At 41.2% G+C, this 19,959-nt stretch overlaps 3 protein-coding genes across 5 annotated transcripts; 2 read left to right on the forward strand and 1 right to left on the reverse strand.

Annotated features, from left to right (window-relative positions):
* Positions 1-3,001: 3,001 nt before the first annotated feature.
* Positions 3,002-6,348, forward strand: agxtb (alanine--glyoxylate and serine--pyruvate aminotransferase b). The gene is made up of 11 exons (XM_058068901.2): positions 3,002-3,370; positions 3,570-3,762; positions 3,853-3,917; positions 3,990-4,090; positions 4,170-4,240; positions 4,315-4,399; positions 4,492-4,590; positions 4,671-4,740; positions 5,361-5,456; positions 5,761-5,889; positions 6,049-6,348. Exons 1-11 carry the CDS (start codon positions 3,083-3,085, stop codon positions 6,154-6,156), a joined length of 1,305 nt encoding a protein of 434 aa, XP_057924884.2. The 5' UTR covers positions 3,002-3,082; the 3' UTR covers positions 6,157-6,348.
* Positions 6,349-6,430: 82 nt separating this feature from the next.
* Positions 6,431-8,434, forward strand: thap4 (THAP domain containing 4). 2 transcript variants are annotated; one of them, XM_058068905.2, is made up of 5 exons: positions 6,431-6,605; positions 7,146-7,299; positions 7,405-7,514; positions 7,851-7,954; positions 8,031-8,433. In XM_058068905.2, the coding sequence occupies exons 1-5, from the start codon at positions 6,581-6,583 to the stop codon at positions 8,145-8,147; spliced, it is 510 nt and encodes a 169-aa protein (XP_057924888.2). In that variant the 5' UTR covers positions 6,431-6,580; the 3' UTR covers positions 8,148-8,433. The 2 variants fall into 2 exon arrangements, with proteins under 2 accessions (XP_057924888.2, XP_078647666.1); XM_078791540.1 differs by lacking the exon at positions 6,431-6,605 and adding an exon at positions 6,859-6,967 and having other exon boundaries at positions 8,031-8,434.
* A 799-nt stretch (positions 8,435-9,233) lies between these two features.
* On the reverse strand, positions 9,234-16,691 carry LOC131126408 (bcl-2-related ovarian killer protein homolog A). 2 transcript variants are annotated; one of them, XM_058068903.2, is made up of 5 exons: positions 16,278-16,691; positions 15,591-15,892; positions 14,948-15,076; positions 10,862-11,025; positions 9,235-10,014 (listed from the first exon to the last, which is right to left on the reverse strand). In XM_058068903.2, exons 2-5 carry the CDS (start codon positions 15,811-15,813, stop codon positions 9,889-9,891), a joined length of 642 nt encoding a protein of 213 aa, XP_057924886.2. In that variant the 5' UTR covers positions 15,814-15,892; positions 16,278-16,691; the 3' UTR covers positions 9,235-9,888. The 2 variants fall into 2 exon arrangements, with proteins under 2 accessions (XP_078647667.1, XP_057924886.2); XM_078791541.1 differs by lacking the exon at positions 16,278-16,691 and having other exon boundaries at positions 9,234-10,014; positions 15,591-15,846.
* Positions 16,692-19,959: the final 3,268 nt, after the last annotated feature.

The following is a 19,959-nucleotide window of genomic DNA, read 5'->3' on the forward strand; positions in this document are numbered from 1 at the left end:
TGAACAGTTGTAGTACTTAGGTGTTCAATAGTGTTTAATGCGATTTATTACTTGCGCAAAGATCAGTATACTGTAGGTTTGGCAACCTGAGCATGGCCAGCTGATCTGAACTGAAAAAAGGAGAAATGATAAAGTCAGCCTTGGCCCTGTTTACCACACAAAAGCCTCTGAAAGGTCAAAGGGCATCTTGGTGGATACTGATTGCCTTGTCATGTTGTTCTTCATGTTAGATCAAACAAAAACCTCAAACCATTGGTTTGTCGATATCTCCCTATTGAGCACGTATTAAAATGACTACTGGAGGAATCACAAAACACTTGTGTGACAATGTGAAATATTTAAGCGCACATGCTTGTTTTCATTTTTCTTTAGCTTTCTGTTTGTGATGACACCAAATCACAAAGTACCAAGGATGGCAAAGAGGGAAAGTGTGACGACAACCAAAGAACCACTATCGAGACACAGCAGTAGTAAAAGCAGTGCCCAATTGTGTGTGTCAGCTTCTTTTTACACTTGTATGACCGCCAAATAAGCCCCTCTACCTGCCCACATGCACAACCATAACTTTAAATTATTGTTATTTATTCTAAATGATTGAAATTATTTGTACAAATTACTGATTACGCTGCACATTGTTGTTCATATTTGATGTAATCTATTTATTCTCCACATTATTATTTATTATTTATTATTACACGGGAGCCAGGCAACGACATTTTGTTGGCAATTTCACTGCTGTGTTATTGTGCAATGACAATGAAGAAAGTCTATGTCTATATTAATGTTCAAATATTAGTTGAAACAGTGCCTTCACAATATGACAGCTACAGTTTATATATGTATTAATTTATTATATTTGGGGTTGTTGTTTTTTTGTATTATGAAAAGTTCCAGTTCCTGTCAACAAGCCAAATGGTGCTCAAGGACAAAAGTCCTATAAAACAAAAACAAAAACATGTTGTGCTAACAGCCCAGTGCTATTGTCTCAGGATTATTTACCCTATCAAAACAACAAGAACAAGATTGTAGCTAAATAAATTAAAGCCTTGCGTGATTGCAACTATACCGGCAACGGCAGCAGACAGCGAAAGGTTCAAAAACAACAAAACCAGTTAACAGACAGTGTTCAACAGCTGTCACCAAACACACAAGATCACGTGTTGTTCTGTTATTTCCATGCACTTGGCTCTTCCTCCCTCGCTGTTTGGGCACATTTCAAGTCGTGCGTCCAGTGCAAAGGCCAGTCCTAGGGTAACACTAGGTCCCACTTATTTACCAAAGGTATAATTATTTACTCGGCTGGAGGCACAGATAAGGACACCTTAGCGTGCCTGTTATGACATAACAACTTGAAGGAATTAAGAGGAAGTATGAAGTTAAGTTAATAACAAGCATGACTTTTTAGTCGAAACATTATTTCTAATCTATCATTCAAGTACAATCATTTCTAAATTCTGTACCAGTCAATTTAATCATTTGGAAAAGGTACCAACGGTAATAAATCCTAAACGAGGTCAACCCAAAATAGTCACAGCATTTTAAATGTACACAGTATGAGGCATTTATGTGGAACATGGACCTAAAACTGAACAATTGTTTTTGAAATAGGGTCTGTTCATTGGCGAGGGCATGTGGGTGTGGGTGGGTGTGCACTTGTGCATGCCTGCGCATTCGCTGCTTTTAGCTCCTCCTCTGCAAAAACAGATTGGTTCTCAGAGAGGAGCCTCCTCTTCCCTAAGATAAAATCAACAGAACAACCTGCAAAAAATGAATAATGACTTGAATGAGTTCCAAGCGACCCATTGCTCCACCTGAGGTCAATAGTCAATTGCTTTCAATATGCTGGTGCCTCATAAACAACAATGCAACATGTTCAACAGGCGTGATCACCGTAGAAGTCTGATATTGTCCGATATTGGCTTTTTTTGCCGAAAACTGATATGCCGATATTGTGCAACTCTCAATTTCCGATACAGATATGTGTAACATGACACATCTGAACACTTACGTATGTGTTGTATACAGCATTTTTTAATATTGGTTTCCATTCATTCATTTTCTACCGCTTATACTCATGGGGATCGCGAGTATGCTGGAGCCTATCCCAGCTATCTTCGGGCAAGAGGCAGGGTACACCCTGGACTGGTTGCCAGCCAATCACAGGGGCACACAACCATAGACAAACAACCATTCACACTCACATTCATACCTATGGACAATTTGGAGTCGCCAATTAACCTAGCATGTTTTTGGAATGTGGGAGGAAACCGGAGTACCTGGAGAAAGCCCACACATGCATGGGGAGAACATGGAAACGCCAAAGAGATGCCAATCAAACCTAGGTCTTCCCGATCTCCTGACTGTGTGGCCTACATGCTAACCACTCATCCACCGTGCGTCCTCCCTTTTTTTTTATAATGTTCATTGTAAATTCTGAACACTGGAGATGGTCGCTGATGTTGTTAATTAGCAGACCACTAATTGAGTATCAAATCATTGGTGAGTATATTATATATATTGTGTTTTATGTTGTAGCTTTGTAGGTTTCAAGGGGTGTATATAGCCCCTTAGCACTTGTCCCTTATCCCTAGGTTTGGGTATGATTGGGACACCACTTGATTCTCATGAATGCGCAAAATCAAGGGGTAAGGATTAAGACAAGGCCAAGGAGTAGAATTGGGATTCAGCCTATATTATTTCATGGTAATTAGCTTCTTTTTCCACTTGTACGACACTTGTCACCATTACATTTATGTGCTAAAGTGAGAAATATATAAGCTACGTATGTCAATATGTGTTTAACTGTATACCGCTAAAGAGTGAAAATGGCAATTAGATGGTGGTCCAAAGCTTTTGCACATTGCTGCATATGAAACTGTGCAATAAATAGTCTATATTTCAAAGTCAACACCCATATTTGGAACTCAGTCTAACCTGGTGCTTTGCACACGCCCCTTGCCCAGCAGGTCAAAGACCTATTGCTTTTACATCTGTACTCAAAGCGCGCACAGCAGGGCTCAATCACAGTCTGACAGTGGTGCTCGAACGTGGTGCAAAGTTTGCAAGGAACAGGACACCCACCATGATGCAGCGCACCCTGTTTAGTCGGAGTGCAGGGCTTCTAGCCCAGCAGGCTGCCTCAGCATCTGCTGGCCTCGACAGTCCACTAACTGCCAGGAGTGCGCCCCTGCTGCAACGCCTGGACCGCTCCATGTCGTCTGTCACTATGCCGCCACCGGCTTGCATGCTGCGGCCACTCGAGGCTCCTCTGCGTTATTTGTTCGGACCAGGACCCTCAAACATCCCCCCGCGTGTTTTAGCTGCTGGGGGCAAGCCGATAATTGGTCACCTGCATGCAGAAATGTATGAGGTAATGCATTTGTTTGGGGCGTTTTCAACACCTATTATAAGTCTAAGTAACATTAAGAGGTGCACTACTTTGGGTCGATGCATGAAAAAGCCCTAATTAAATTTAAATTGCAGCCTAACTAACAAAAACATAGTTTGTTTTATGTGTTTGTGTGGGATCACAAATGACTAACTTTGTTGTTGTGATGTGTTTTTGTTAGATCATGAATGACATTAAGAAGGGGATCCAGTACGCCTTCCAGACACACAACAACATGACAATTGCAATGAGTGGGTCCGGTCACGCTGCCATGGAGTGTGCGGTTTTTAACACGGTGGAGCCCGGGGAGAGTGTTCTTGTCGCCATTAATGGGATCTGGGGGGAGCGAGTTGCAGAAATCGCGGAAAGAATGGGTATGTCTTTACGCACGAATTTACGCACAGAGGTTATAGGTTATAGGTTATACATTTGCCTGGTCAGTGAATGCGGTTTCTAATCTGTAGGTGCAAATGTACATAGAATGGTGAAAACGCCAGGTGGATATTTCAGCAATAAGGAAATTGAACAGGTAAATATGATTTAACCTTGTATAAAGTGTTATTATTCCATGGATTGAAACTACATCCCCCAATTGCTGTAGGCTATAGAAAAACACAAGCCGGTCCTGTTTTTCCTCACACATGGAGAGTCATCTGCTGGTCTATGCCACCCCATGGACGGCATTGGGGACATCTGCAGAAAGTGCGCCCCCAAGTTTATCTATTTCATTGCACAAGTCAGTTTTGAACTACCCAACTTTAATATTGTGTTATCTTTATAGACATGATTGCCTGTTCCTTGTGGACACAGTTGCATCACTTGGGGCAGCGCCTATTTTCATGGACCAGCAAAGTAAGACACTGATGACAAACTTGGAACTTGAAAACATGTTTTCAAATTTAACCCGCCTCTTGTTTTGCTGGTAGACATTGATATCCTGTATACTGGCTCTCAAAAGGCCCTGAATGCACCGCCTGGCACAGCACCCATCTCTTTCAATGACAGAGCATGGTGAGGAAGAACTCACATCAACACAAAACTGCACCAGGAATTAAAAAAAAACAACAATTAACATGCATTGTGTCCGTGTTAACCTCACACAGCCACAAGATGTTTAATAGGAAAACAAAACCCGTCTCCTACCTCTTTGACATGACGCATTTGTCCAACTACTGGGGTTGTGATGGAAAACCAGCCAGAATGTAAGCTTGATTACAATCTGACTTACATTATCTGAATGTATTCAGCACAGCTCACTGATCACTATTTTATTTATTTTTAGATATCACCATACTGGCCCAGTCTCTGGTTTCTTTGCCTTAAGAGAGAGTTTGGCAATTCTTGCTGAGAGGGTAAGGGGACACGACATCACTTCATCAATTCAGGACCTCCAATTTGTTCATAACCTTAATTAACTATAGGGGCTATGATTTAAGTGCCATTTTAACAACCTTAACTGTCACGGAAGTGTGAAAATAATTTAAGTTGCTGACATTAAAACAAATAAATTGTACATTCGCTCTTCCTTCTAATGCATGCAGCTTAATTTTTACTGTTTATCATATTTTGAACTTTTGGACTGAGGAGCCTGGTTAGAGATGCGTGTAACAAATAACTGGCTAGCTTAAGAAACAAACATAGGTTGGACTACTTTAGTTGCTACTCTAGTTATATGAAAATAAGTTGGCTTTATGATCACTATATTTGTGGTGGCATGCTCCCAAAAATAACATTTTGAAAACCAAATAGCTCATCCTTTAGATGCTCACTGAGCTGAAATCTTTTGAGGCATACTTTCCCCAAAATTTTGTGTGGCATTCAACATTCTATGTCCTTCAGTGTATTCAAAAGATACCTTTTTCAATTGTAAATCATTCACTTGACAATCCTAGTAATAGTTTTTTTTACTTTGTATATTATACTTTTTATATGTATTCCTATCGTGAGTAACCTGAATAATGTCGCCCTCTAGGGGCTGGAGGAGTCTTGGCGGAAACACAAAGAGGTGGCAGCTTACCTGTACAAAGGACTGGAAGACTTAGGCCTCAAACTCTTCATCCCTGATAAGGTGAGCAGATAGACAAGCATTAACATTAATGAATGGTAATGATTTAATTTTATTTTGAACATACATACAGGTTACATTGGAACACGTTACAATTCACAGTTCCACATGTCCACATCAATGGCTAAAACTATGTTTTTTTTGCACTTTCTGTATTCAACATGTGCCATTTACCAATTTTGAAATAGAACCCAATTTGAATTACCATAGAAAATACATGATGAACACGAATTAAGATGTATTATTGTATTGTTTATTACCTTGTGCTTCATCATTTCCGGTATTGACTTTGTGAAATGCTCTGCAGGATTTGAGGCTTCCCTCAGTGACAACCATCGCCATCCCTGACGGCTATGACTGGAGACAGTTACTGGCATACATCATGAAGAACCACCAAATGGAGATGACTGGAGGCCTGGGCCCTTCCATTGGCATGGTGGGTATCCGGCCTGTATAGTAAACAAATGACTTGCATTGATTATTGTTGCAATCTAAGATTATCTTCAATGACGAAGCAGTAGAGTTTAATAGCATCACTTAATTAACTTCTTAGTCACTATCAATCTACTTTCTGATGCATGCTACTTTCCATTAGGTGATGCGGATCGGACTGATGGGGTACAACTGTGAGAAGACAAACGCTGACATGGCACTGCATGCCTTGGCAGATGCTCTGAAAAACTGTAAAAAAAGCAAGGCTTAAAAAAAAGATTCCCACTGACCACAGACAAAGGAAATATTCATGATAATAATGCATAATCTGTATTCGTGATTGTAAATGCGTTGCAAAACAGACTGTTTCTTGTTTGTGAGTAGTTTTGAACTTGACAACTAGACACCATGGTCTAAGCTGAATGCACTGATAGATGTCAATAAATGTGGATTGTTTTATCAATTGTTGGCCTCATTGTGTGCTAAAGTAAAAAGCCAGTGCAGAAACATTTACAACCTTGGTTCCCAAAGTGGGGTATGCGTACAAGATACGGCTACTTTTCACATACAGGTATTTAAAACGCGTTAAAGTGCCAAACTATATTTCCCATAATCCACTGGTGTGACCGTGCGGATGACGTCAGAGCCACAGCGCCGTAGAAAATCCGGTTTCTTGGCTGCAGTCGATTTGCATAATGTCGTGTCCTGTAATGCATTCAGGTAGGACGATGTTTTTTAATGTATGAATGTATAAAATAAGTTAAGTGTGATGTCCTCTCCATTTTAAGAGAATGACCACAGAGCTAAACTAGATTGCGGTGGCTCTGGGTAGGACACTGAAGCTAGTAAAGAATTTAAGCATTTCAAGTACCGTCCTCCTGACTCTTTTAAGTTATCTCATAGTTCCGATATATCTGGGAGCTTCTCCTCCTCAGACAAGTATTAGGGGTGATTTTTAAAGGTAAAATTGTGGTTTCTACAGTAAACTATCGGAAGAGTCACCTCGTCAACCAGTCCAGTGCAACATTCTTCTTCTGTAGACCGGAAATGAGCCGCTTGTAGTCCGTCACCACCACCTGCTGGTAAAGCGTAGTATTGCAATACGTTACTGCACTGAAGCACTGTTTTATATACATTTTGCTTTCAAGTGAAGGTGTTAATACAGACAAACTATTTATTTGGACTTTTTAAATCTTTTTAACTTTGGTATTACATCATTTTATAATGAATTCTCTCTATCCTCTTGTGTTTTGTATTTAGTGGAGATGAACCCAGCCATTTTGCCTCTAGACTGGCTCATGGGTACATGGCAGTCTGATGAACCAGGGGAGGGATGCTTTCCCACCATCAAACCTTTCCGCTACTCAGAGATGCTTCACTTCAGCCATGTTGGACAACCAGTCATCAATTTCATGTAGGTTTTGACAGGTCTTTTGCATGCAAAGTTGCACACAAGGAACTGATCCCATATCTGATCCCAAAGCATCATGTTGGCAGCTCAATCTTTTCGTTCTGATAGGTTCAATGCCTTCCATGCAGACTCCAAGAAGCCACTGCACAGAGAGTGTGGCTTCATAAGAATGCAGCCGGGAACCAACAAAGTGGCTTTTATTGTGGCACAGAACTCAGGTACTGGCTTACAGAGGTGTGGCCCGGAATCGCATGACTTGGACTTAAGTCACAATTATGATGATTTTGGATTCCACTTGACAATATCACCGAAGACTTGCAACTTGACTTGGATTTTGACTCGGACTTTAGCCTGATGACTTGAAAATACTTTTCAATGAATGTTGAGTGACATAAAAGGGCCGCACGATGGATGAGTGGTTTGCATGTTGGCCACCAAATCAAGTCATATTGAGCCATATAGTGAACATTTTTGCAGGTATAGTGAAAAGTTGGTGCATAAGACGAAGACCATAAGACGTTCAACATTGTGTGTTTGTTTTGTTTTTTCCACAGGTCTGGTGGAGATTGAAGAGGGCGAACTGACAGGCCAGCAGCTGAACCTGCGGAGCCACTCTGTCGCCAGAATCTCCTTCGCCAAGGAGCCACATGTACAGGAGGTGCATATCTCATATGTATTGGGTCAACTGGGTGGGGAGGACACACGAAAAAATTCTCCCATATTTTTTGTTTCAGATTTCCAGAGTGTTTCAGCTCAAAGCAGATGGTAAACTGGAACAGAGGGTCTCCATGGCAACAGACAACCAGCCACTGATAGAACACTTGCACATCACTTACGTACGGACATCTTGAGCCAAAAAGATGCAATAAAGCAGAAACCCATGATTAAATTAGCTAAATAGGAATCAGATGACATGATGATTAACTCTTTTTTTCATGTCATAGCATCATCTTTAAACTGCTCTGTGTAAATTGTCTTTTTGTGCATGCTTACTGTGAATCTTATCAAACACTGAAGAACGTATGTTAAATTCCATATTCATCAAGTATAAAGATAGCTGATGGCTGAGTCTTGTGTACAGTGGATTTATTTTCATAAGGGTGCATTAGGGTGTCAATAAATAATGTTTTTGAAGTGAAATGGTTTAATTTAAGGTTTGCTGGTGGAAGCGAATTAGGTAATCAGATGCATCAAAACACAAGTCTTATCTTTTTGTACTCATTTGTATTGATTAGTTTTTTTTCTGCTCATTCATCCATCCATTTTCTATACCACTTATCCTCAGTAGGTTTGCGGGCATGCTGGAGCCTATCCCAGCTGTCTTCGGGCGAGAGGCTGGTCGCCAACCAATCACAGGGCACATATAGACAAACAACCATTCACACTCACATTCATACCGATGGACAATTTGGAGTCACCCATACACGGCCCGCCTCCGGACATGCCCACTCCACACCAAAGTTCTTCCTAACTATGAACCATATAAGGAAGCCCGCCCCTCTGTGATGTCACAAAGAGGCAGTTTTACCACGCCTTTTAAAACCAAGCCTTTTGAGCGATCACAAACGTCTTTCAGAATGCACAAACCTCATTATATGAAACTTTGACATTGTTTAACATGAGAATACAACATTCCAGCTATATTTATAGGTAGATAGATCCCCTTTAAGAAACTGTTGTTAAAAAACAACTGGCATCATTAAGAAAATACATAATAGACCAGGAAATACTACAATAGAATACAGCTCAATGGACAAATATTCACATAATGAATGAATAATTTATATATTTAAATATTTGTTTTGTTATGGTTTTTTTCATCATGACCAGCGAGGCTCTGCCCCATCTGCCCCCCTTGCCTGCACGTTACTCAACACAACAAACTAAATAACTTCCACAGTTTAACACCCATTCAGGTGGGGTATAAATGAGAAAATCATTTAAAAAGTAGGACTTCGTGATTTATTGCAGAAAAAAACATTCATACACACATAGATCAACACTGTAAAAAGAAGGAAACAAGTAATGTTACACCCGCATTCTGACATTTTTTATACTGCAATGGCTTTAATTATTGAAAAAATAAAATCATAAATATTATCTATTTACAGATTAAAAGTTAAGGAAAACACACCAATGAAATATGCACACAAGTCCTCTGTGCAGAAGTGCTTTGGCCAAAACACTGGACCCTGAAAGACCAATCCAGCATTTCTTGGTGAAATTTTGATGGATTACAGCCATTAGATGGAAGCAAGAGATATTATTAATATTGCAGCATGCTGAGGTGTAAAGGCCTCAGTTAAATACCTCTTTGCCACATCTCAATGCAGCGCTCCATCACGTGACTTCATACATGAACAGTATTTGTGTGGAAAAAGCACTTGTTCCATCACCTTACGAGTTGTTCACTCCCACTGCGACTACCCTTTGGATGAAGCGCAATCATGTGCAGAGTCATGTGACAGAAGCCAAAAGATGCTGATGACACATTTGTCAATGTCCAATCAGCAACAAGTCAAATCACCCGGGCCGGATGTCTTTTATTGGCATGTGGCATCAAAAAAATAAAGATTCCATGGGCGGCGTGGGTCACTGGTCCTTCATGATGTACACGTACATCATGGTGAGGAAGTAGCGCAGAGACTCCAGAGCGGAGGAAAGCCAGTGGTGTTCAGGACTGAGGTCCTTCTTCACCACGCATTTTGTCATGTCCACCTGCAGCAGACACATAAATTAGGACAGTTCAACTGGAACTCATTCATTCATTTTCTACCGCTTTTCCTCATGAGGGTCGTGGGGGGTGCTGGAGCCTATCCCAGCTGTCTTTGGGCGTGAGGCGGGGTACACCCTGGACTGGTCGCCAGCCAATCACAGGGCACATATAGACAAACAACCATTCACACTCACATTAATACCTATGGACAATTTGGAGTCGCCAATTATCCTAGCATGTTTTTGGAATGTGGGAGGAAACCGGAGTACCCGGAGAAAACCCACGCATGCACGGGGAGAACATGCAAACTCCACACCGAGGGTGGAATTGAACTCTGGTCTCCTAGCTGTGAGGTCGGCGCACTAGGGAAAAAAACTTTTTTTTAAAAAAAAGGCAGTTATGGAGGTCAAATCATGACAATCATGAATTTTAAATTGTGATTTGTCATGAACACATATTTCTTTCCCTTTTCTAACGAGAACCTCATTGGGAGGTACCTACAGTATTTCAACTATGAAGCCCTCTAAAAAAAAACCTAACAATGTTTTATTGTTTGATATACGTCCATTCTGTGATCATGCATCATCAAGTAGTTTGATGATAACATGCAATACTACAGTATCATACCATATTTTGATGATTTAAAACATTACCGAAACTTCTTTCCTAGGCACATTGATTTGACATCCTAGACCAGGAACTGATGCGACTTCGGTCAGCATAGAGCATTATGCAGCATAGAAACAGCATTATGCTTTTTTTTATGTTGAATTATGTTGACAACACTGCACACAGTAATGCACCAGTAAGGATGAGCAGACATGACATAAGACGACATGTATAACTCACCCAGCCTCCTCGTCTCTTCAGCCAATGAGTCAGGTACTTGCGAACAAACTGCCCCAGACTGTCCACGATGATGTGAACAGTACTCACATAGCCTTGCCTGACACAGTCCACCGCCAAGGCTCCGGCTACTGCGTACATGGAGACCACCTTGCCCCACGTTATACCTGCAGTAGGGGCACAGGAATGAAGAGTCACTTATATGAACAAACAGTACGAGGCAGTAAACCGGTGTCAACTATAAAGTTCACATTTTAATTAAAAAGAAATATACTAGATATGCTCGATATTGGCTTTCTTACCAATGTCACTCAGCACTAGTGACTAGGAGTGACTTTTACTGAGGTGTGATACTAGAGCATTGTATTGTATTGAAGGACGACGCCTTGCTTTATGTCTTGTCCACCATGACAGGTTCAACTTGGCTTGTCCTTTGTTTCATTGTTTCATTGTTTCTCATTTTGCTCTTGTTTTGGTTTGCTGTTTGGAACGATGTGCAGCTACTTTGCAGTCGCTGGAAAACACATGCAGGGGTACCTGTTTCTCATTTGCCGTCAGCACTGCTATTTAGGTGGAGCTGCTTTATACACAGCAAAATGTAACACTTTGCAATCACTAACATTTTCACATTTTCGAAAGGTAGAAATAATGATATACAATAATGTATTTTGTTAAATATCTAATAGCAAAAATAATAATAATAATGATCCTAAGTGAACTCTGTTGGAGTGATTACTTAATACTTTTTAAATGGGTGTCATGTCTTATAGATTGTCATAGATTGTCATAGATTTCTAGCATTCGTAACTATAAAACTTGGTCCCATACTAAATGAACTCTGGTGACAATATAGCATAACATAATATTGCATATAGTAAGCATAACAGCAAAATGTGCAAGCGCCTGGGGGCCCGGCGCGGCCCACCCTGAAGAAGCCAGGGTGCATTGCATTTTGGGTGGCGGTCAATGGTGGGCACCTGGGTGGCCTGGTCTTTGGCGGCCAAATATGGTCTATGGTCTGGTCTATATATTCTTGGAACATGGAATGTCACTACTCTGGTGGGGAAGGAGCCCAAACTTGTGCCAGAGGTTGAGACATTCCATGATATACGCAGTTTGACTCACCTCGACCCACAGTTTCAGTTCTGCAGCCAAATTTCTCGAGAGGGGCTGGACCTTGTTCTACTCTGGGGTTGCTGGAGGGGAGAGGCGGTGATCTGGTGTGAGCTTATTAATAGCTCCGTAGCTTGGAGAGGGTAATTTTTCCTACGCCTTCAGGTTGGGGACACTCTAAGCCGCAAGTCTATGATTGACTTTGTAGTCGTATCATCGGCCCCAAACCCGATGGTGGACACCGGAGGTCAGGGCTGCTGTCAAACTGAAGGAGTCCTATTAAGCATGTATGGCTTGTGGGACTCCTGAAGCAGCTGACAGGTATCATCGGGCACAGCGGCACACAGCTTTGGTGGCAGTCCGGGCAAAAACTCGGATGTGGGAGAGTTCAGTAAGGTCATAGAGCACGACTTTCAGTCTGCCTCCAAGAGACTCTGGCAAACCGTCCGACGCCTCATAAAAGGGGAAGCAATGCCCGGTCCACGGGGGCCTGCTGACCTCGACTGAGGATGTGATGGGACGGTGGAAGGAACACTTTGAGGCCCTTCTAAATCCCCCCTGACATACCAGAGTCAGAGGATATGTACATGAACATTTCCATCACCATGGCTAAGCTACGGGGGTGGCCTGAATTCCTCAAGGCTCTGGATGTTGAGGGACTGTCTTGGCTGACACATCTCTTCAACATTGCGTGGAAGTCAGGAACAGTATCTTTGGATTGGGAGTGGAGGGTGTTTCCCCCTTTCAGAGTAGCCATCGTCACTGTCTACTCTGTGGGCGAGCCCCATTTTGCACTGATTTGTTTATATTTGTCAACCAAACGCCTCAGCAACTCAGAAAGCGCCGCTACCCGAGCACTTTTATCAGTGACTTTTTTCCCCCCAGATTGGGAAAATTGTCCGTGTCAGTCGTTGTTGATGCGCTCATCTTGTTCATTTTGTTTAAAATCAAAACATTCCCACACTTTACACTGTGTAATATCGCTTTTGTGTTGTCATTCATATTTGCATATGCTGCTAACGGAGCTAACTGCAGCTTGGGTTGTGGCTACCGTAGCTAGTAGCCCCGCCTCCACAAAAAGGCTGAATGAGATGACAGCCCACTCTCACCATTCATTCCACTTATAGAACCAATGAGCACAAACAGATGCAGAGTGAACCCTCTTGTCAGCCAGCCTGTGTGTCACACGCATGTACAGTATATATCAGGGGTGATAAACAGAACTTACTAACAGTGGGAACTAAAAAATAAAACAGAACAAATAATTAATATCCAACAATGAACTACCATTCTATGTGGGTACCAACGACTAAGCGCTAACACATTGTGTTAAATTAACCCACGATGTCATCCCCCACTGTAGCCCTCCACCACAATTAATCAAAATATGCATACGAGCTATTCTCTCTCTAGATTCTGTTAGCAATTTTTGCTGCCATCAAAGACTCAGTGGGATTAATGGCATTAACCTCCTTGAAGGCTTGCATCATCGCCATCCCAGCCCTAACGGAGTACGACAGCACCTATAAAGAGGACGGCCTGAGCCTGAGGCGAGCTTTAACAAGATAAAGTGTCTGTGGTAGCTGTCAGAGCTCGACATGTCCTCCTCCCTTTACTGAGAAGCTCACCAAAAATAGAGGCGATTGTCAGGGATAACTGGAGGAGAAGGCGGAAAGAAGATAAATGGAGGAGCAGCTTGTAATGTGTCAATGTGGGGAAACCACAGGGTCTTTATGAGTATATATGGTATTGGTAGATAACGCTGAAAGAAATCCATGTACTTTTTTTTCCCCCCCATACAGAGGAGCCTTAATTCATGAGGCATACTGAGCCAAAAGGCTTATGTGAATTTCCTTCTATTTATATCCACTTGTCAAAGTATGTTGCTCTTCACCAGGAATCCCACGCCACTTCCAAAAATGTGCACATCCTTGGGACGTCCCCAAAAAAGGCAGGAAAGTCAAACGGAGCTTGCGAGTCTATATTTAAACTTTCCTGGCGAATGGACATGTTCAACAAAAAAAGTGGCCAAACTACTTTCATGGATGTTTTTGCCTTCTTCTTTTGTGGACACTTGCCGGATGTGATGATTCAGAGCTGTCGTCATGACAACCACACAAAGATCGATTATCCTTCCCAACACCAAAAATTATGCAGCAAGTCCTTTGGTTACTATATGGTTATTTAACAATGAGCTTCTAATACAACACCCACCTTCTCTGGTAAAAAAAAAACAAAAAAAAACAGCAGAGTGCTCCTGCTTGAGGACATTTTTAGCATTTTTGCAGCAAATTCCTTGGACATAGCAGAGCAGTATTAGATAGAAGATCTTAGACTAATACTTTTGTAGTCGGCCCTTCAAAAGAGCAAGGGATATTTTACTCGCAAGTCAGTCCTTAAAAGGGGACCTATTATGCTATTTTTCGTCCCTTTGTATTGAGTTGTGGACTCCTATAGAACAGCGACACACGATAACCCTCACAGAAAGCTTTATAGATCTTCCAGAATCTGCACCTATTCCAGCTGTATTTCCTTGGCTTTCCAAAACGGTATATTTTAATTTCATCCCACCCACAGGTCATCTCCGGGCACGGCCACTGTCCTGTGATTTGTCATACTCCATGCTAACAGTGAAATCTTCACAGTGCAGCAGAGCGGGGTGGGTGGGTGGTGGGGGGGGGGGTGTGTTACGTCTACAGCCTGCATTTGGGAACACCCATATAAGGAGTGATGGTGTTAGAAAAAAACTGTCTGAAACAGAGTGTTCAGAGCCATCCCAAACTTCTTTCAGGGCTCACTTCCAAATGCGCAAACCTCATTTTCGGAAACTTTGGCATTGTTTAACCAGATAAAACAACATCCTAACAACATTTATAGGTCAGAAAAGCAGAAAGAGCACAATATGTCCCCTTTAAAAACATCAGTGCTCCTGTCATGTAGGACAGCTAAAATGTTTGTAGTTCCTCTGTATTGTACCTGTGGAGAAGATCTCCGTTGCCACGCCGATGAAAGCATCCGAAACCATGTTCTCCATGGCAACAGAAATGTTGAGCTGACGGGCTACGTTCCTGTACAAACTGGGCAGTATGCACTCCAGCTCATCACCTAGGTAACAAGAGGAACCCATAGACAAAAGAAGAAGATGACGTTTAATATGAATGGATGACAAACAATCATAACAATGCAAATTGACATTCTTCTTCTACCTGCCTTTATAGAGATGATACTACTGACACTATTATATACTGTATATACACCTAGCATTGCATTGCATTTGAATGCATCAAAAAGAAGACTGTGTGTGAGTGAGAGGAAGAAAACCTCTGACTCGCTTGGTTGGGGAGAAGTCATTTTGTGCCACCTGTTTGGTTTGCAAATATAATATAAATCTTTAAAGTTGAATATAAGACGACTCAAATTTTCCAGAAAAAAAAGGAAATAGTACCGTCTTATATTTGGGTCAATATGGTATTTTAGCACACAACTGACCATTAAAGCAGGTTAACCACAATTCTCCTTTGTACATAGCATCAATAAGATGTGATAAATCTTCTCCATATTGTTACTTGGAGGTTGCAATCATTCCCATGAAAGGAAACGTAGTGTTTTTCAGTCTTACCGAGACAGAGAAGCACAAAAGAGACCTCGGTAAGAGCAGAGTTCGAAGGCTGTAGATTGAGTTCACTTTTGGACCATCCCAGTCCGTTCTGGTTGAGCCTGGAGACAAGGTAGTCCTGACACAAGGCTTTGGACTGGGACACCAGCTCGTTGTCGGTCAAAGATCGGTCAAATACTTCCAGGACCTCTGCTGCAAACACTGAAGACTTGCGTAAAACGTCCATGACCTCCAGCAGGGGATCTGGGTCTGGTACTGTCCCGCGTCGTCAAGTGTGTGTCTCTCAGGCGAAAGATTTAAAACAACTGTGAGGATTAATAGAAGCACAGATAATTTGTTGCAAATGAGCATTTAAAAGCAAGGACACATGAGGTCACACCTCATGCTTGCACTCTAGCTGACAGTAGACGCTTTATTTGAAGAATAATCACACATAACGACATTCAGAGTGACAAATTTGAGCAGAAACTTACATAAGAATAATGCTGTAGGCGTTATTATTGTGAGTCACATGGTCAAGATACAGCTCCATGTCTTACATTATGCAACACTGATATCACAAGACTGTGTTATTTACGTATTTGATGAATAATAACGCCACTGAAATCACATTATAAAGTTGAGGAGTTTACAAATAAACGTAGTAAATGGATGTTGAATTGCATAGCAGGAGGTAAGTAGTACGCTTACCTTACACATTCTCAGATGCCCCGTGCTGTTATTTGCATTCACTGCAACGAACCTTTGCTGGCGTTTGTAGCCAAATAATAATGAAAATAACAGTCAAAACGCCAACGGTTGAAGCTGTGCTTCGCTAGAGCTCATATCCAGAAGGGTTCATGCCGAGTTTCCGCGTAAACCCCCTGCAGCACACCAGCTTGCCTTGCCTGCTTGGCGCCTACCTGTTGTTCCACCTTGCAAGCAGGGTGCGCTCCATTCACTGACAGGAAACGGCCGGAGGGACCGGTCGGGCCGCCCATCCCACAAACAAGTCCATCCCCTTCGGGCGGGGATAATCATGGTACAGTCCCTTTGGGCTGTGAAATTAACAGTTGTTTTACTGTAATGAAATAGTTTTTCTTTATGTAACTGTTCCATGCTGTTAATCAACGGTGGTGCTCACTTAGTGCCCAATAAAGCGATTACATTTAGCATGCACGCTAACGTTACTGTATGTTTAACTTTTGTTATTAGGTACGCTGGAGTCTATCGAATTTGAATAAATACTTAAAAATATTTATATTGGTAAACGATTAAAACATCTTATCAGAAAGCTGTGTTCCTTCGTGAGTCCGCTGCGCATGTCCGGATCAGCCAATGTAATGAGTGACTGGTGTTCAGCAGTCGGGGGCGGGGACAGAGTGACACCGAGCAGTCCCTGATTCACACATCAAAGGAGGAGGCAATTATGTCACAACATGAACAATCCCCCCAAAAATGGCTGTTTTACATGAAAATATAAATGTATGTACAAATACTCCACACTCAACCACACTCTTTATTGCTCTCTGGTTCTACCATATCTTACTTATTGTGTGGAAATATGGGGTAATAACTATAAAAGCAATCTTCACTCTCTAAATGTACTGCAAAAAATGTCAGTAAGGATAATTCACAATGCCGCCTACAGAGAACATACTAACTCCTTATTTCTAAAATCACAAATACTTAAAATTGCTGATATAGTTAGTTTCCAAACAGCAAAAATAATGCATAAGGCTAAAAACAACCAATTACCTAAAAATGTCATCCAATACTTCTCTACAAGAGAGGAGAAATATGATCTCAGGGAAGAACTACATTGGAAACACTAGGACTACGTTAAAACACCATAGCTTTTCAGTATGTGGAATCAAACTATGGAATGGATTGAGTAAGGAAATCAAACAATGCACAACGATGAGCCAATTCAAGAAACAATATAAGCAGTTGATGTTTGCTAAATACAAGGATGAAGAGTCTTGAACCAGTCATGATGTGCTATATATATCACTATATTGACACTTACTATGGTACCCATTATGTCATTGTATGGTCATATCACCTCGTACTTCAGTACGTGACAAAAGAAAAACATAAAAAAAACTTAAACTATATTAGGAAAGCAGGAAGTGAACAAATGTAAGTTACTGAATGTAAAAGTACCAGATGGAGGGGTAGGATTTAATAAGCTTTGCTTCTTCCTACTCCTTTTGGACATGTGGAACTGTGAACTGATTATGTGATGCACATTGTAATCTGATGCATGTTCAAATGAAATAAAACCATTACCATTACAAATATCACACCATGAACAATGTAAAATTTCCACATTTGGAATTGCACACCTGTGAGTGTGCATTCGGGTTGAAAAAAAAATATTATGTCGTTGGTAGCAATGAAGATGGGAGGGCAAGGTGAGGAGCGGAGAGTAGCAAGCGTGGAGACATGAAAGTGGATGGGCATGGTAGAGTTGCTGGTCCAATGAATGGGGAAAAAATCCGCAAGGTGATAAAGGTGGAGTGATATGCTTTCTTTGTAAGAAGCTAACATTAGTCGTCTTTTTCAAAGACAATAACTAATCGGCAGAAAACCCAGTGTATGAGTAAGTCTGCAACCGACAGGATGACAAATGTTGCCAAGTGGATATCGATGAACTGCAGGAAGACAAGGGGTTAACAGAGATGTTGCAAACTGCGCCCAATGACCCATTATTCAAGCCACCATGCAGGATGACAGTGATGACTAACATCAGCAAGATGTACAAAGGTGAACAACAAACTCAAGATTTGAATTGTAACAATCCGGACTCAAATACAGCAGTGTAAATGGCGAGGACGCATCAAATGATATGAGTCAATATTAACATTGTCTATGACTGACTAGGTTGAGACAGCGGTACATATTATTGTAGCGCATGCTGACGTGCTTAAAACCCTCCCAAACATACATGGAATCTTGTTTTGGCTCTCTGTCCAAACAAAGTGATGGAGATGCCGGATTCCAACAATGTCAGTGTCTGTGAGGGCAGTTTATGAGCTGGATGACCATGTGACATGCGTTAAGTAATCCTGAGTCATGCCTGTGTGTCCATTCATGAATCCTACAACCAGGTGACCTTGCCATAATTGGCTAATTGACAACGAATGGTAATCCTTGAGCTCTGTTTATTATCTGCTTAGTCTGTTTAGCACTGTGGATGGCATGCGACGTCAAGTTGCTGTATTTAAGCATTTCATTTTCTGTTGAATTGGCAAAAAAAAAGTCGATGTGTTGTGTCACAGGACCAGAGAGGAACACAGCTTGTTTTAGTGCAAACCAATATGGGGGCTGGAAAACAGCTGACTAGTAGTTTGTGCACACATTCAAGAGATGCCTGCCATTTTTCTAGATAGATAGATGGATCTCCTTTTCCCATCTCTGGCGTAGTGACAAAAAAAATAGGGGAAAAAAATAAATATAAATATTTCACTCAAACTTCAAGTTAATAAAAAATTTGAATTAAATTCAAATATAAGTAATAGTTGTTTTAAAGTCTGTTTTAGTTATTCTGTAAGTTGTTTTTTAAGTCTAATAATGTCAGTGTGGCTGCATCTGTCATATTTTGTCTGTGTTCCTGCCATTTGTCCTCATACCCTTGTGTGTAGAATAAATGAATGTATAAATAAATGAAAATGAAACAATAAACTAGAACAAAAATATATTTAAAATCGTTGAAATAAAAACATTTTAACATTTAAACATGTTTTTGGTATGGAGAATATGAATGAACAATTTTTTTTTTGGTGTGACTGGTTTGTAAGAGAGAGAGCACCATATTTTTCCGTGTATGTTAAAACTGGACAGATAATAAAATATACTTTCAGTTGGTGAAATGAAGGAGCTCATCAGTATCCCGTTCACAAATATTAGCTCCCTTGTTGACAAGAAAAACCTTAATGATTTAATTGACTTGTAATTGTTGTCACAGATTATAGCAAAGGAACAAATGTTTTCAGGGAATACTCCTTCTCACCCCTCTCCAGGGGTCAATACTGTGAAACTCAATTGTTACGTATGCTAATGTGATGAGTTTCAACCCTTTGAGAGGAAAAAGTCCAGGGGTTGAAGTTCAGTCATTATATGCAAATAGGACTGTACATACAATTCATCATTCCAACCATCATCTTCAATTATTAGTGTTTGACTTTTCATGAAATTCAGTGCATGCGTTGATTTGGGTCTCCATGTGCTGTCAAACTACATAAACAGACAACACCGACACACCTCCCACTTGCACTCTCGTGCGTGGATTCCTTTCATGCTTGGTGACTTTACTAGGTCAATTTTTTTTGAGGCCTCACCCCCCTTGGGGAACAGGTCCAACCAGAGGCGTGGGGGAGCTCGTCACTGA

This window comes from Doryrhamphus excisus, linkage group LG6, assembly GCF_037039965.1.
Source record: "Doryrhamphus excisus strain RoL-2023G ecotype Guam linkage group LG6, RoL_Dexc_Guam_v1.1, whole genome shotgun sequence".
In the NCBI taxonomy this organism is placed as follows: Eukaryota; Metazoa; Chordata; class Actinopteri; order Syngnathiformes; family Syngnathidae; genus Doryrhamphus; species Doryrhamphus excisus.